The 15,900-nt window shown below is 40.2% G+C and overlaps 1 protein-coding gene across 1 annotated transcript in view; it reads left to right on the top strand.

Annotated features, from left to right (window-relative positions):
* STK32B (serine/threonine kinase 32B) overlaps nucleotides 1–15,528 on the top strand; it is a 180,752-nt gene extending 165,224 nt beyond the window's left edge. Inside the window, exon 12 of the mRNA XM_072861979.1 lies at nucleotides 15,042–15,528. Within this exon, the coding sequence (XP_072718080.1) occupies nucleotides 15,042–15,180 (139 nt within the window). The 3' untranslated portion in view covers nucleotides 15,181–15,528. The remainder of the gene's footprint in view (nucleotides 1–15,041) is intronic.
* Nucleotides 15,529–15,900: the final 372 nt, after the last annotated feature.

Here is a 15,900-nt window from a genome sequence, read left to right as displayed (position 1 = left end):
CATTTCAGTTTGATTGGAATTGAATATTCATAATGATTTGCAGTATACCTCATTGAATGTACTTTTCTTAATAGGTATTTTATGTCACTTAGTGTCTCTGGAGATATTTATATTATCATAATCCCCATAATATCTGAATGCTTTTTTGGATGAGGCTACAGCACAACTTTTCTTTTCTTGCCACTTCTGCTGACCTTAATTCAGTTTAAATCCATCGCTTTCTGAGCATTTCAAGTGGTTGCACTGCTCTTCACTGATGTCTTTCTTGTCCCTTTTCTAACGGATATATCTGCTTTTGGAGTTTGCTCCTGCAATCTCACCTAATTAGAAAGAAGCTTTTCTGAACATGATTAAACCTAGCTTGTTCTGGGGCATTAATAACTGCTGCTTGGTCACACAAGCCCTTTCACTTCTGTCTTTGATTCCTGTTCATTATTACTGGCTTAGAATTACCAGTCCAAATGTGACTCTTGTCTCAGGGAGCCAAGCTACGTAAAGAGTTGAGCATAGCAGGTTATTTTTCTGTAGGCATACCTTCAGATTCACTTATTTTGGGAAAAGAGTTGTCATACAAAAGCCATTGTTTCAATAATGTGTTCCCTTCACAGTTTCATAGAGGAAAAAAAAAAAGCAGCTAATGAGCATCTGGAACCTCATTTTCTAACCTTCTAGAAAAAATGGCCAAAGTTTTCCCAAGCAAGTAACAGTATCATTGTAGTGGCTACACTTCACCAAATAAACATCCAACTGCAGGAATGAAAGTTTGTGTGTGGGTGCATATATCAGAGCATTCTCCATGCTGAAATGTGGTTCTGGAAGGACCTGGAAGTATCAGGATAACAGATGCAGATCCTCAGCACTGCAGGCCAACAGTTCTTTTCCATTTACAGAAAGCTAAACACAAATACACCAGATGAAAACTAATCAAAAGTCAATTCATAGGCAGAGAAAAGAAAAATGCATCTTCATTTGTCCATCTTAGAATTTGGAGAGGAACCAAAAATGTATGATTCTGAGCACTATATAAGATTATTTTTTTAATAGGTTACGTGGGTAAGATCATATTTATGACAAATGAAGACTGCATAATAGGTCATGACTGTTCAGTGACCATAAGGGATTACCTTTGTGGTCTCTCTTCATGTCCTAAACTAGCATAAATTCTCACTTGTTAGGAGTCTCCATAAATTAAGAATGCGTCATGAAGACTGAACTCTTCATCTTGTTTTAGGAAAGCATTTTGGGGCCAGTTGCTGAAGCGATGCAGAAACAAGCCAGTAATGATATAACATGATTATTGCTAGTCATTCTGATACTTTGTGTATCTGTTGAGTATATTTATAAATGAGTTGGAAAGGGAGATGAATGATGAGGTGATAAAGTCCACTTATGATACCAGAGTAGTCAAAACTAAATCTGACTGCAAAGAGCTGCAGTAGATAATGCTAGTCATGGTTCTGAGTTGCAGGGTAATAAAAAATGGCAGCTGAAATTCAGTACTGATAAATGCAAATATGTTAGGAAGAAAATAATTTAAACTTTGCCTTTAGGACAATGGACACTAAATTAGCTTCATTTATGAAGGAGAGAGATTTTGAAAAGACTGTCGATAGCACAATGCTTAGTGGATAACTAAAAGGCATTATTATGTTCAAAATTGCAAAGCAAGCTATAGAGAAATGAACATCAGGATGTCATTGTGTGTTCATATATATACACACCTGCGTCTTCCATTCTGTGTACAGTTCTGCTTCCTTATCTCAAAAAAGATACATAGGACTTGGAATCGTTACAAAAAAAGAAAAACAGGATTGACCGGAAGTGTGGCATGGCTCACACTGAAGGCTTTCATAGACTTGAACTAGTTTAAACTCAGAGAAGAGGCAACTGGAAAGACAGAAATGGGCTTAATAGTAATATGTTACGAAACTTATTGAGAAGATGACTAAGCAATTATTATTCACTCTTTCTGGTAACTCAGGGTCACAAAGTTATCAGGCTGCAGGTTTAAAAGAAAATAAAACATGCCTTTCTGTGCAATGCAGCACATTGCCGAGTGTAGTTCTGGATGCTAAACTTATGAAAAGATTCAGAAAAGGATTAGAGAAATTCATGGAGAAAGAGCCATCAAGGTCCTTCAGACATGAGACCCCCGATGCACTCAGTTTGGGAAGTCTGGAAATGTCAGAAGAGAGGAGGATAGGCCACAGCAGACATTTGGCTTGTTCTTTGACAGTGTCCACTGGCATCTGAAATGGGCCACTATGAGAGGTGGACACCTGTGTTAGATGGAATGGATGGGTATGTGCTTTTATGCTTTCTCACTGCTTATAAGGTCTCCATCTTCATATAGAGTCTTCATAATAGCACAAGGGTTGCACAGTAAAGTGTACATATATATGTGTATATGTATGCATATATACAAGTGCATATGTGTATATATATATATCTCTCTCTATATCTCTCTCCTTTCTGGAAATAGGGAAAGTAAAGCAGACTTAGGGCAGTAAGAGATTTAGGTAAGATTCAGATTGTCCCTTGCTGTGTTTCAGGGGACATCAGGCATCCGTCCCCAGGGAAGACCTCAGCATTGTGAAACCCAGCTGGAGATAATTTTCCTGTGTCTCACCCGGGGCATAATACATACTCCTGTTGTGGATGCACCTTAGTGACTAGCCTAGATGTTCAATACAGTGGTTTCCATGGATCCCTGTGTTAGATACCCACCTTCCCCATGCATTTTGTAGGGAGGTTTGGTGATCAACTAAAGGCTGCAAATTACGCTGTGCGATCATAAGTGAAGTACCAGCTAAGTCTCCTTTGGGGAGGCCCATCCTTCAGGGAATGAAAGAACTGCATGGTTAACTAGACTTCTTGTGAATCTAAGTTTTGGACTTTAGCAGAGAAATCTTGCATGAGGCATAGGTGGAGAGACGTAAGCCAGCAGAGAGGTCAGTGCAGGCTGCAGTTGCTCCCTGGAAACTTGCAGGCTCTGATTCCTGGAAGCCTGCTGCTGCGAGGAGAAGGGTAGGGCTGAACCAGCCTCCTCCCAGACGCTTATTCCAATCTGAGAATGTTTATTGTCAGGTCCCAATAATCAGGCAGAGCCAGACGGGCTTTCCACATACCTTAATTCTGAAATTATTGGCTGTACGGCTCCCATGGAGCTGCAGTTTCAATCAGAGATGCCACATTAAGGAAATCAGTGCTGCTACGCAAACAGGTTGTCACAGCTAATGTTTTCCTCGCTCACCTCTGATCCAGGACCTTCTTCTCAGCACCAGGGAAGAGGCATGAAAAGGAAAGAGAAGAAATTAGATGGGATTGAATGGCCACGTTTTGGTGACGGCTGGCTGCCCTTTTGTTCAGTCCTGCTTTGCTGGGGCAATCCAGCATGCCAGTTCGCTGCCACAGAGCTGCAGACGTGTATCACCATCGCTGCAAAGGCAGCAGGCATTTCACAGGCATCACATTATTATTTGTCTTTAAATTCTCAGTCTATTAGCAAAATTATGCTTGTTGCTGTGATCTGCTGTCTGTTAACAGGCCTCTTCACTCCAGCTCCTCTGTAAAATCTTCCTGCCCTGAGGTCCAGGGTCTCAGTGGGGATGGCAGTGGCAGAGAATATGTTTCCAGTAAAGTAGATCTAATTCTAGATGCAGACAAAGAATTGTCCCTTTCCCCATATATTTCATGTGGATGTGATCCAAAGGATCACTCTACCTTGAAACTTTCACCAGAAGAATAAAGGAAGAGAATATGTCAAAGCAACTCCTGCGATCTGTCTCTCTGCTGACAGCTTTACAAAAGGGTGAGCCTGCATCCTTCAGGATACACACAAAGGGCAGGCTAGGAAATGAGTGTCTTTCTTGAGAACGAGTTTTGGCCCACACTGCTGAGAAATATCCTTATTCATGGGCAAGTGCCTGTAGTTTTTAAACAATATTCTGGCTAACTGGAAAGAAAATTTTCTTCCTGTAGTCCCACAAAGTCTAATAACCAATACATTACTGGGCAATTTCATAGTTGCTTTCCTGTTGCTTGTACATGTAGATCTACAGATGTGTCTAAACTAGAGAAACAAGTTAACATTTTAAAATGTGGCTGAACAAGACAGATATTGTTTAGGATGCACCTGGTCTTGGACAGACAATAACACACTTCTAAGAGACATCTATTTTACTAGTCTGAACATGGCTTTAATGTTAGTGTTAATCGGTTGGTTTAGTTTCATTTTCTTAAATGACTGCACATCATTTGCTCTATTCATTTATTTACTTCATCTCTTCACTCTTACTTTGCTTTATCACTTCCCAGGGTAAACCTGAGATCTCAAGACGCTGCGGGTCAACATGCTGCAGCATCCAGTATAATTTGTCACTTGACTTCCACATACCAGTATTTCACATGTCACTCATGCCGTATGTGCACCTGAACCCATTATGCCTGATTATAAATTGCTGGTTGATAGAAAATTATATTCACAGGCATTTACTGAGCGTAATTACTCAGCAGGAACTATCAACCTGAATCAATTACCCATGGTGTAAGCATATTTCCCCAAGGATTTTTGGAAAGGGTGGGAGTAAATGTCATGAGTGTTAGTGGTACAAGGAGACATCTGTGATACATGGGGATACTTCCTCCAAAATTTTACTTTTCACATTCAGCTGTAATAAAGCATAACTTTTAGTCTGTGCCTCAGTCATTTAAATTTAAATGGAGTTAAAGCAGAGTTATTTGAATGATTACACGGTAATCTACTGAGCTATCAAAACAATACGTCAAAGTGTATTAGGAAAACAGACCTGAGATTATGACTGTTTCTATCAAAGCAGTCAGTACCGAGTACCTGTTTGGGGTCAAAGACAGACTGAGTTAAATATTGATTAGACGCAGAACAACTCCTACCCCAAGGGGTGTATGCAAGATTTTCAAAGGTATGTGAAATAAATGGGAATTAGATGACAAAGTATTTTGCAAGATATAGCCCAAGTCATGCAGAAAAGCCATTGCTGGCAGACCCAGAGCCTGAATATGCTATAGGCATGTCTGCATGGATGAACAGGCAATTGCACCCCTGTGCTCCTCGGTGACTTCATTACCCAGATCTTGGCAGTGTTTATCGGCATGTGCTATGTACCAGGCTGATGGGACTATTCAATTTCTGCACGCCTGAACAGTGTGGGTGTAAATGAGCTCTAATCCAGAAGCAAACTGTCTCTGGTAAGCAGTGCAGTGTGTGGTGAGCTTATACAGCTGCTAGACAGGAAGGGACTTGAATCTGTGGTTCAGAGAGGAAAGGTATCTCTGTTTTTCTAGAGATGCAACAAGACTGTATTCTTTTAAACTAATCAATTTAAAAATCATTTATTTAGTTTAAGCTCCTTTAGTAGTCAGTGAGGAGAGACTTGTATCTCCCAAGGTTGATCTGTCACACATATATTAGATAACTTAAACTGGAACTAATTATTCTACGTTAGTGCCTCTATCTATCCTGTAGAGAGAGCCTGAACTAATCTTTCCATTGTCTCTAGTTAGCTGGCATAAAATCCATCCCACAGTTGTGGTCTCAGTTAATTTCTGCAGAACAAATGCCTAGCTGCCAGTCCAACAGGCACAGGTCATCTGTGGTCTGCTGTTGTGTCTGCCTGCTCTCTCTGAGTGCCAGGTAGTCAAGGGCATCTCGTACCACACGAAACATCACTTGTGGGGTGACTGCATTTGAGCCATGTGTTCCTAACCATAGAGGCAGGAGGCCAAGAACAAGCAAGTTATAAGTGTGAACATTATCAAAGAAGAGCTAAAGACTCATGACATCTACTCTTGCTAGTGATTTGATGAGGTTACTACTTGGACCAGGTTTCCCAAAATATATACCTGCTACCACACAAACACACAGTAGCATTATGTTTCATTTAAAGCTGCTCTGTACATGTTGCTCTCCAGAGTGGGACAGGGGGAGACATTATCTGAGATTACAGACTCTAATTTTCAGTTTGGAGTTGTGTGACTCAGTGCTGATGTTGCTGAGTGATGAGTGTTGAGTCTGCTTCAGCCTGTCCTAAAGTCTGCCCTGGTCTGCCCCAAGCCTCCTCTGGTGCAGAGCAAGATTGTGCCTGCCTTGTTCACTTGAAAATGCTTAGCAAATTCATACACTTTTCAGTGATTTCTGTTTTCCTGAAAGCACTACTGAGATCACCCTGTGCACAAGCTAAAGAAAAGAAAAGCCCACTATTAACTCTGCCATGGTTAATTGCTCCTCTGTTAGGTGTAAAGAGAGTTTTTTAATAAAAAAGAACATTAGCTATATACAGCTGTCTTTGGAGATAGTTTTAATTAGCTAAATGATTAGTTTAATTAATTAGATCTCCACAGTTGGGATTCTTTTGAATCCTTCCTCATTTTTCAGGCGTTTAACTTTCCTTCTTCCATTTCTACTCTTTTTTTTTTTTCTTATTCTGCATTTTTCACCTTCATTGTTGTTTTCTGCCTATTTCTTAAAGGCAGAATATAGGCAATCTTCCATACTGCTCAGCTGTTAGCATGGTCCCTGGCATAATTTTTCCCAGGCTAAAATCACTCTCTGAAGCAATTCCTTTCATGTTTCAGAGGTTAGCATAGACCAAAGGCTGCCTAATAGGCAGCTGGAATACAACAACTCTGGTTTGCAGATTAGAGATTTTAGCCATAAGGATGCAAGCCAGCCTGTGCCACTTAGCTTCCAGGCATCAATCCCTGCACCATTTTACCTTCTGGTGTGAATGTAACTGATGCCTAAAATACAGAAATGACATTCCCATGCAGAACTCTATTCGCTGCCTGCCATGAGAGCCCTCCTGGGTACCGCTGGGGAATGGGAAGTGGATGAATAGTTTGGCAGATGTTCAGGTTATCAGGTAACTTAATTTTATGAGGGATTATTATATCAATTAGTTCTGACATATGTTGCTATGAAATCAGAGCACTTTTCAAATTGGGGTATTTCACAGAATTTGGCCGGAGACTTACCTCTATTCATGTGTTCTAGTCATATGCCAACTCCTCACCCTGCACCCTGCCTTCCTTGGGAAGCAAACCTGAGCATGAAGGGGCAAGATGGGATCTGCAGCTCACACCAACAGGATGTGGACAATCCAGCAGTATCGTATTTGTTCTTTTTTGTTAGTATGTTTCCTTAATATTTACATTGAGCAAAGGTTAATGTTTTCTTCTTTATGGATGGAGTGTAAAATAAGCAAATCTCCTGAAGTTCTCATCAACTCATCAGCTTATTTTTGTTAACTTTTTAAAAAAGAAAGGAAATACAGGAATTTTCACTCCTTTCTGACATATTTGGTGGTTATTTTGTTTTGAAAAGTAAAAATACTCCTCCTAAATATGCTTATTCAGTTAAAAATAACCTGATCAGGATGCTTTGCTCACTTCTTTCTTCTTCTTTATTTTACCTGTTCACTAAAACATGTAGTTGAATGAAAACCTGGCAGATGAGAACTAGTAAGCAGAATAATGGAGATATAAGAGAAAGAGTAAAACTCATTTACAATTGTAAAATACTGCCAGCTTCTTCAATTTTTACAAAAATAGAACACAGCAAGAACCAATTTATAAGAGAAACCTTTAAAAATGCAGGAAGAAAATTATTAAGTGTCCATGTATCAAACTCAATTCTCATTCCCTGCAGTGTCAGCCAGATGACAAGCCAAGCTGCTTATTGTCCCAGAAATCATGCTCAGTTATCAATATTTCTACAATCATTGCCTGCAATTGATGTTAAAATGAAGGCAGAAAAATAATGGGGAAAGTTTTCAAAGTGGAGTATAAGACGCACATGCATATAACCCATTATTTTTGAAAAGACGTGTGCACACTGCAGGACCTACACATTACTGCCAAAAAATTGCCCTGATTTTGTAGTATGTGCACTTTTACTGATTTGCATGAGCTCCTATAAAGCTTAAATAAGGGATTTTACAAAAGATAAGGTTTTGTATGAGCTTGGGGAAGTTACACTTTTTCTGGCGAAAGCATGAAAGATTGTGGGTGCCATGAACATTTTTACTCAGTGTCAAACCAAAGAAATAGAGTTTTTTGGGGGGCTGCTGGGTGAGCTGATACAGAAAATGAGCTGGTATGACCAACATTGTTAGCTTTCACCTGTCTACCACCTACTTACCACTGAACACTCATTATTTAAGTTGAAGCGGTAAACCAAAACATATGCTTTCTCATGATGGTTATGTGGATAAGTAAAGTTCAAGCTACCCGCAGCTTTCTGTTTGTACTTTCTATCACACTCCAGGTTACCAATACCAAGGGTGATGCTGGACTTTGTGGTGACAGTGTGAGTCCTTTTGAGTCTTCACAGTCCAAATCCTTCTGTTCTTCCTCAGAACAAGTTTCTCTGCGTAAACCACTCCAAAATGTGAGGAACACAAGGATATACTCTGTACTTGCTCCACAAGGAGGAAATAAGCAAGTCTTATTGCCCCAGTTAGACTCCAAAGTCCCATTAAGTCTTTCTTTTTACACCTTTTGACTGCAAATAAAGACTCTAGAGTGCCACAAATTTACCAAAATGTTTGACTTGAAAGTTTCATCTTTGTTTTGTGTGTAACTGAGCAGGGAATCCAGTTCTGATGAGGGATACAACTAGCCAACTAATCATCTCCAGCTCTTTAGGAAGCAAATTGTGGACCATTTGGTAAAACAGTGCTTAGTTATCATCAAGACAGATTAGTTGTCATCAGGGACAGGCAGTGGTGGGGTGGGGAGAGTTAAAGCACCACCGCCACCACCCTGAGGAAGCAGTTGTGTTGACCACATCTGATTTGTTCACCCAGGCATTTTTTGCTTGTGCTTGTATATAAATTTTGATGCATCATTACCACACTGAATAAAAACTAAAATTAAAAACAAATAGTGGGCAACAGCAGTGGGCACCAAACCGACACCTTGCCTGTCCTCAGTGCCAAGATGTCTCACTCTAGCCTTGGGTATCTACAACTAGCTGCTATCTTGGCTAGACATGCTGGGTATACCAGCTCTGCAAGTACCTCTGTGAGATATTGCTATAGTAGGGCTCCTCATGCTTTAAGGAGTCCACCTTTATGGCATTATACCACTCTGTAAAAATAATTTTCAGTTTGGCTGGAATTTTTACAATTTCAGCACATCCAGCAATTTTAGTTATATGGCATAATTTCCACATTTCTATTTTCTATGACCAGGATATAACAAAACAATGTTACTTTCTGGCTTCTTCTAACTCCTTTACAAAATTTCATTGCTAGATCTTTTCTATTGAGAATTAAAAGTTTTTAGTGCAGTATTTTGAGATAATAATATCTTTTAAAGAGTCCATATTTATCAACGGATATTCTAAAAATATGGTATTTGAACATAAGGGTCTAATGTTTTTCTGAAATCCCCACTGTAACTTCTGTATGTGTGCTCCAGTTGACAAACCACAGTGACATACACAGAGACATGTAGCTGAAATAGTTCTTTTCTGAGCACAGTCATCCCCCAAGACAGATCAGTTATTTTTTTCTCCTCATTCAGGCATGTTCCTAATTAGCCTTCTAGCAAGGCCATCTGGACAAGACATCAGCATTACTTACGTGTAGCTGCTAAATCATAGAACTGAGGTGGGTTTCTAACTATTTAGCAAGCTGTCCCCCTGGATCCATTAATTTGAAAAGCTAGCATAGACATGCACGGTCTGTTCTGACAGACCCCCTTCCTTGTGAAGAATAACTGGGATAAACATTCCACAGATTTATCTACTCCTCAGGGCTTCTTTCAAGGGGTGTAAAAGTTTCCATTAATAGAACTTTTTTCCTGCAATAAAACTACCATTTCTAAAGCTCGTCTGATTATGCCCACCTTTTCCCCAAACCAAAAGCAAAAGCATCTGTTTTCTTCAGCAAAGTGTTTGAAATATCAATAGGCCAAGGTAAAATGCTAAATCTAGAAATGGGAAAATAAATTCCACTGCCCAGTCAGACCATTTTCTTTCCTCCACACCCAGGACACCGGGTTTGCAACACTGGCAAACTCACAAATTTTCTGTAATAAAAAGAGTGTCTTGTAGGACCTGGTACATGTGGGAGTCTCAGAAGAGTGGTAGTTCTGCCTGGCTTGAATTCTCTTTTTGTCAGTAGAAATTCTGCCCTCAATGGTTGCTGAGTGTGTGCCCGCTGCTTGAAACATCTTGCATTTCTGAGGCTTCAGTTTCACACTGACAGCATGGCAAGACCCGTTGGTGAGTACCTCAGCTGCACAAAGGAGTTACTGTGCACGGAGGTATTGTCTGGCCAGAACAAACAGACAAGAGTGACAGGCAGTGTAAAAGCCTCCATACAGCTCTCAGAGCAGCTGCATTTTGTAAACCTGACGCCACTGGTCTATATTGCTGTAGGTTTTTTTGGACCAACCATTTTTCCCTGTCCTTTGAATGCCCTTCCACTGATGAATATCTGATTCAAGATCCAGCACTGGAAATCAAGACTGCAGGAACTCTGCTATAATATCTGAGTATCAAGATAATAAGAATCTTAAAAACCTTTCCATAGCTCACACAGACACTTTCTCTTTACCAGAAATACTGATGAAGCCCAAGACTTGACTGAAGGCTCAGTCACTTTTCTTGATGCATTCCTGTAGTGGTTGGTACGGCCTCTTTCTTCCCTCCCTGCTACTGGAGAGGAGGTTGTTCCATGCTCAGTGTCACGCAGTATCAATATGGCATGGATCGATGGTGAAGGGAAGGAAAACTCAGCTTATCTCTTTGTTGCTTCAGCAGAACTGCTCTTAATTCCCAGCATAACTGCCTCTGAGACTACAGAATTGTCATGGAATAAATGTAATAGACACTGTTCAAACTCATTTTCATCATCTTTTCCCTGCAGGTTTTTTTTTCCATGTAACTATCCACTAGAACCACTTGTTCGCTTTTTCCGTCTGCAGCTGGCCATTTTGCCATTTATTCTCAGTCAATAGCATTCAGCAAAGGAACAGCTACCTGGTTCAGATCCACAGCTAAGTCCCCATCAAGCCATTCATTCTCCCTGGGCCTTTATCAAGTTATCACAGCCTGTAGCTGCATCAGCTTAAAGGCAAGATAAGTCATTCACTGGGAAGCAGTTTCCTACAAATGATTTATTGCACTAGTGACATTTTTAAACAGAATGTCCCAGACTGCATTTATTTTGCCATGATTACAGGAACCGTGTCGAGGTACCCATGTTTTTGAAAAGCTGAGAACATCTGATGGAAAAGTGCTCCAGCTCTGGCACCAAGGAATCAAGAATGCACGAAAAAGAGATAAATTTCAATTCTTCAACTGTTCAACATTTTAACTGAAGATACTGCTTGTTCACACATGGCTGCTGTGGTGAGATATGTATAGGTCTTGACCTGAGCCTATTTGCAGTTTGGAGCTAGATTAAAATACAGACCAATTGCCTTATTTTATTTTGGCCGAAATTGCAGTGGTTTGGGAGGAGGCCTTAGTCTCTTAGCAAATCTGAAATTTGACAGTCATGTTGAATCTCCTACTTTTCATCCTTTTTCATTGAACTTATCCTACTAAGCAGCCTAAAGACAAACTTTCAATATTTTTCTTCATCTAGTGAACAAAGCTGAGCTGTAAGCTCTTCCCTGGTGGTCGCCAAGTTTGCTACGGGGTTTCATTAGATGTTTGTGATTTTCACTCTGGCCTGCCATAGTTGTAGCAGTCTTTTTTGCTTCAGTACTATATTTTCCATGCCAGCTTTTAGCCAGTCTGCTCTCTTTACTTTTGTATTTTTATATATTCAATAATGCATATATGCATAATTACATGTGCAGTATAATTACATTTTGCTTGATTATATATGCCACCTTCTTTTCTTAATCATCACAGACACCAGACTCTAATTCCCTGTTTCATTCAGGCCTGTGAGGCACAGAGCAGTACTTAGAGGCACAAAGCTCTCAGCTTCCATAGTTCTCGGCAGCAGCTGCCTCAACATCTGACGTGCAACTACAAGCGAAGTCCCATGTTGCTTGGCACGTTCCTGCTCATTGCATCCTTTGCCTAATCGAGGGCTGCAAGCACAAGCCTATACGTGCTCTGTCACCAGCTTATCCAGAAAAATCTCCTGAGGGCATGGGTTTGATAAGAACACAAGGTTTCATCAGTCCAGGCATGGCTTCAATGTTCTTTTTGTTTCTATTTCTTAGCCACAGTTTATCCAGCTCAGATTTATGACTAGCTCCAAACCATGTGAAATTTCTGGACAAATATAGTTCCCCCTCAGCTTCACCCCCTACATTGTCTCCACTTGTCAAAAGAGAAGTTGAGGCACAGAAAAGGGCTGTAATTTGCCCAAATTACAGAGGTAGACAGAGGTGACAGAGGTAGAAACAGAATCAGCATCTCCTGATTCTTAGTCCAATTCCCCAGTCCCCAGGACACGCTGGTAAGTAGGTGTTAACGTGCCCATTATAGCCCCTTATAGTGAAGTCTTTAACGTAATTTTAATCACTGAATAAAGTGATTGATAAATTATTAAACATTTAAATAACAGTTAAATTTTTGCTACATCATCAGGTTAATCTATTGTTTATTTTGATAGTTTGTAAATATGGGTAGTGAATCTAGTTACGGAAACAGAAAATGTCTGAAAAAGGGAATACAATGATGCACTGCTAAAACAATGTATTTCTTTAGCACTTCCAAACCCCCATAATCTAATTATGGTTCCATAATAGACCTGTGTAGTAGGGACAGGATGAAAGAAAATAAATGGAAATCGACAATAGAAACCACCTCTATAGAGAGTGAGAAGTTCGAGGCTGGTCAGTGGTATCTTTTGAACTCAGCATGGGCTTCATTTCTCTCCTTTCCCACTGCCTTTCTGCCAGTTTGAGTGGTTTGGAAAAAAAACAAAAAAAGGTGTTTTCCTGCTTTATGGTGTTATTGAGAGATGTCTTATTTCCCCATTAATTTTAGCAGTACAGTAAATGCCCTCTTTTTCAGCATTTTATGAACCAAGTAAATATTAAACAAATTCAGGGAGAAAGCACTTGCATTGTCTTAGACCAACGCAATGATTCCTCAGATCTCCATAGAGCCAAAATTTGTCTCACTCCACTATTTAGCAGTTTGCACAGGTTTGCAACCCACAGTTTGCAACATGAGTTTCCAAGCACTGTAGCTTTTTCTGTTGATGCCTACAAATACCTTAGTCTCGTAAGGGCCAGTAGCTCAGACCCTAAGATGGTTCAAGACTTGGTCTGATTCAATTACTCCCATGGTAGTCCCCTGGATCTCTTTTGAAGCCCCTATTAAAAAAAAAATGCTGTCAAATTTACTGTCTTACATTCCTTGGTGCCAAGACAAGTTACATACTCCTTTCAGCTGTGCAGAAATTATATATTTCAATTTTCTTAGAGCCCTTGGGTGAAAATTCAGTGTCTTGATGATTTGTCAACATTCATTTGAACGTCTGGTTCTAAAGCTGTTTGACTGATGGTTTAACTGGAGATGATGGACAAATTTCTCATACAGAAAGGAATGTCCCTAAGCTCATTTGTCATGAATGTTGGTGAAGATAATTCATTGGTTTTGCAGCTAGGGACTCATATTTCTTGTGCTTTCCTCTAATACATCAGTCCTCCATTGGCCTGTAGACACACTGGTAGCCTTCCTATTTCTGGTGCACTTGAAAAAATTACTATTAGGGTAAATGCTTTTAGCAATTTGTTCCTCTAATCTGTTTTTTCAGTCTTCTTAAATTTTGTTATTTAATGTGCCTGTGTTTGTGCTCTTCTAAATTTAACCTATTTGGACAGTGTTTTCATTATTTTTACTTTAAATACCCTCCCTTATTCCTCTGCTTATCTATGACAGCTATTGCATGTCCTTTCACATTCTCTTCTGAGTCTTAAGTATGGCATCTCTGTAGTCTTTATGCCACCTGGAAGTATTTTGCGCTTTGAAACTGACCCTTTACATTTCCTTTTTGCATGCTTTTCCATTATTGAGTATTTTCTACATATTCAATGTTACTTGCAAAGTTTTTTTGGAGTATATCATATATACCACTTATAATCACTGTAACAAAGAGCTTCTTCCATAGTGTCTCTGGTGACAACTCTTGGTGCCTTTTTCAGGAATACATCAACAGCTGTTTCTCATTTTGGAAAAACAAACAGTCAGAGAAAAATTCCTCCAAAACAGCAGCTGTTCATGTTTTAAAAAAAAAATTGGTCTCCACCTCATAGCTTCCCCATGAATCTCTACACCCTTCTTGAAAGCACTTATATTGTGTCTGTGTTTGGAGGAAAACACTGAATATCACATGAATCACAGTACAATCACAGACGTTGATACAGTGTTGAACAGAAACGCTGAGAAACTTGATGATAAAATGACTGGTGGGGACTGCAGGTGCTGCTAGGGCTGTTGCTGTTGTCTAGAAAATTATGTCAAAAGAAGATGACTTTGCAGTCTTTAAACAATGTAGGATTTTGTTGTTGTTCCTTGAAACCACCTAGGAGCTTTGACAACATGGGAAGTAAGAACAAGAAGAATGCTGAATATGCTTTCATCTCATGTTTTTTTCTCTTGTACTGGTGGAGGTTACTGATAATTTTGCAGGACAGCAGAGGGGAGCAGCTGCTTACTGCTGTTGTGTGCCCAGTCAATAACTCTCATCAGGCTCGAGCTACCTGGAGGTTTTGTCAAGTTACAGTCTGAGCAGAGGTGCTAAAGCCAGAGAAAGCAATCTCCTCTGCTGCCTATTTATGATAGGCTTTGACGGGAACAGTATTTGACCAAGACCCAACTGCTCACATTTAGGAGGAAGCAATCATCAGTGTTTAGAAGAAAGGGCAGCTATAAAGCTCAAGGAGTTAATAGAGATTGAATGGTGCAGGAATCTGTTTTATACAGAGGTGTATGTGGCTATCCAGAGGACACGCAACAGCTGTCATTCCGATACAGTTACCTGCACATGATAGCTATATCAATGTTTTTTAACCTCTGGCAGATTAAGAAGACAGCAGGATCAAAGTGGACAGACTTCCAGCATGGACAGCAGAGCATCCCTTCAGAGCCACGAGAAACTCCAAGATGGACGTAACAACAATTTACTGGGACACGGCTGCACAAGAGGCTGCAGCAGCTAGTGAGCCACGGCCCCGCACACGCTTCCACCCTGGCAGGGCGAGGAAAGGTCCTCTCCGCGCATGCCTTCGTCTTCGCCCCTTGGATCCCGGGACATCTGACTCCTCCAAAAGCAGGTTCCCCAGACAAGGACAAACCCACAGAGCACACAGGCTGAGACTTTTCATGTATGACCCTGCTCTTCTTTTGACTCTGCCACTGGAAAAATGACCATCAGCAACAAAATACAGTTTTATAAGTAAGTGTGATTTTCCTTTTCAAAATCCTGGAAGAAAACTTGAAACAATTCATTAGGCAGCCTCTCAAAGATTGCCACGTTTCTGGCTACTTGCAAGAGACAAAGTTATATTGGGGCCAGCTTTATCTTGAAGGCTTTACGTTACCCTCTCTGTCTCCGTTAATTAAAGTGGTCCAGTTTGGAATTTTGTGAAACTGCTGGACACAGCTGTTTCTGAGCACCTGCTGTTGAGTTTATAACAGATGTATATGATGTAAATACGTGAATGTAGTGTCAAATAGGCCAAACACTGAATAATTTCATTTAAATACCTGAAGCCCATTGGAAAAGTTGCAGCATGAATGTATTCACATTGTTCTTTAACTTCATGCATTCTGCTTTGTCGTAAAAGATGTGACCCTGGCCAAGTCAAAGTTTTGCTAGTGACTTTAGTGGATGCAGGATCAGACATGTCAGTAGTCTATGATAATCATGACAAAGAAAG

This window comes from Ciconia boyciana, chromosome 5 (assembly GCF_034638445.1).
Source record: "Ciconia boyciana chromosome 5, ASM3463844v1, whole genome shotgun sequence".
NCBI classification, from domain to species: Eukaryota; Metazoa; Chordata; class Aves; order Ciconiiformes; family Ciconiidae; genus Ciconia; species Ciconia boyciana.
This window is presented reverse-complemented; position numbering and strand designations above follow the sequence as displayed.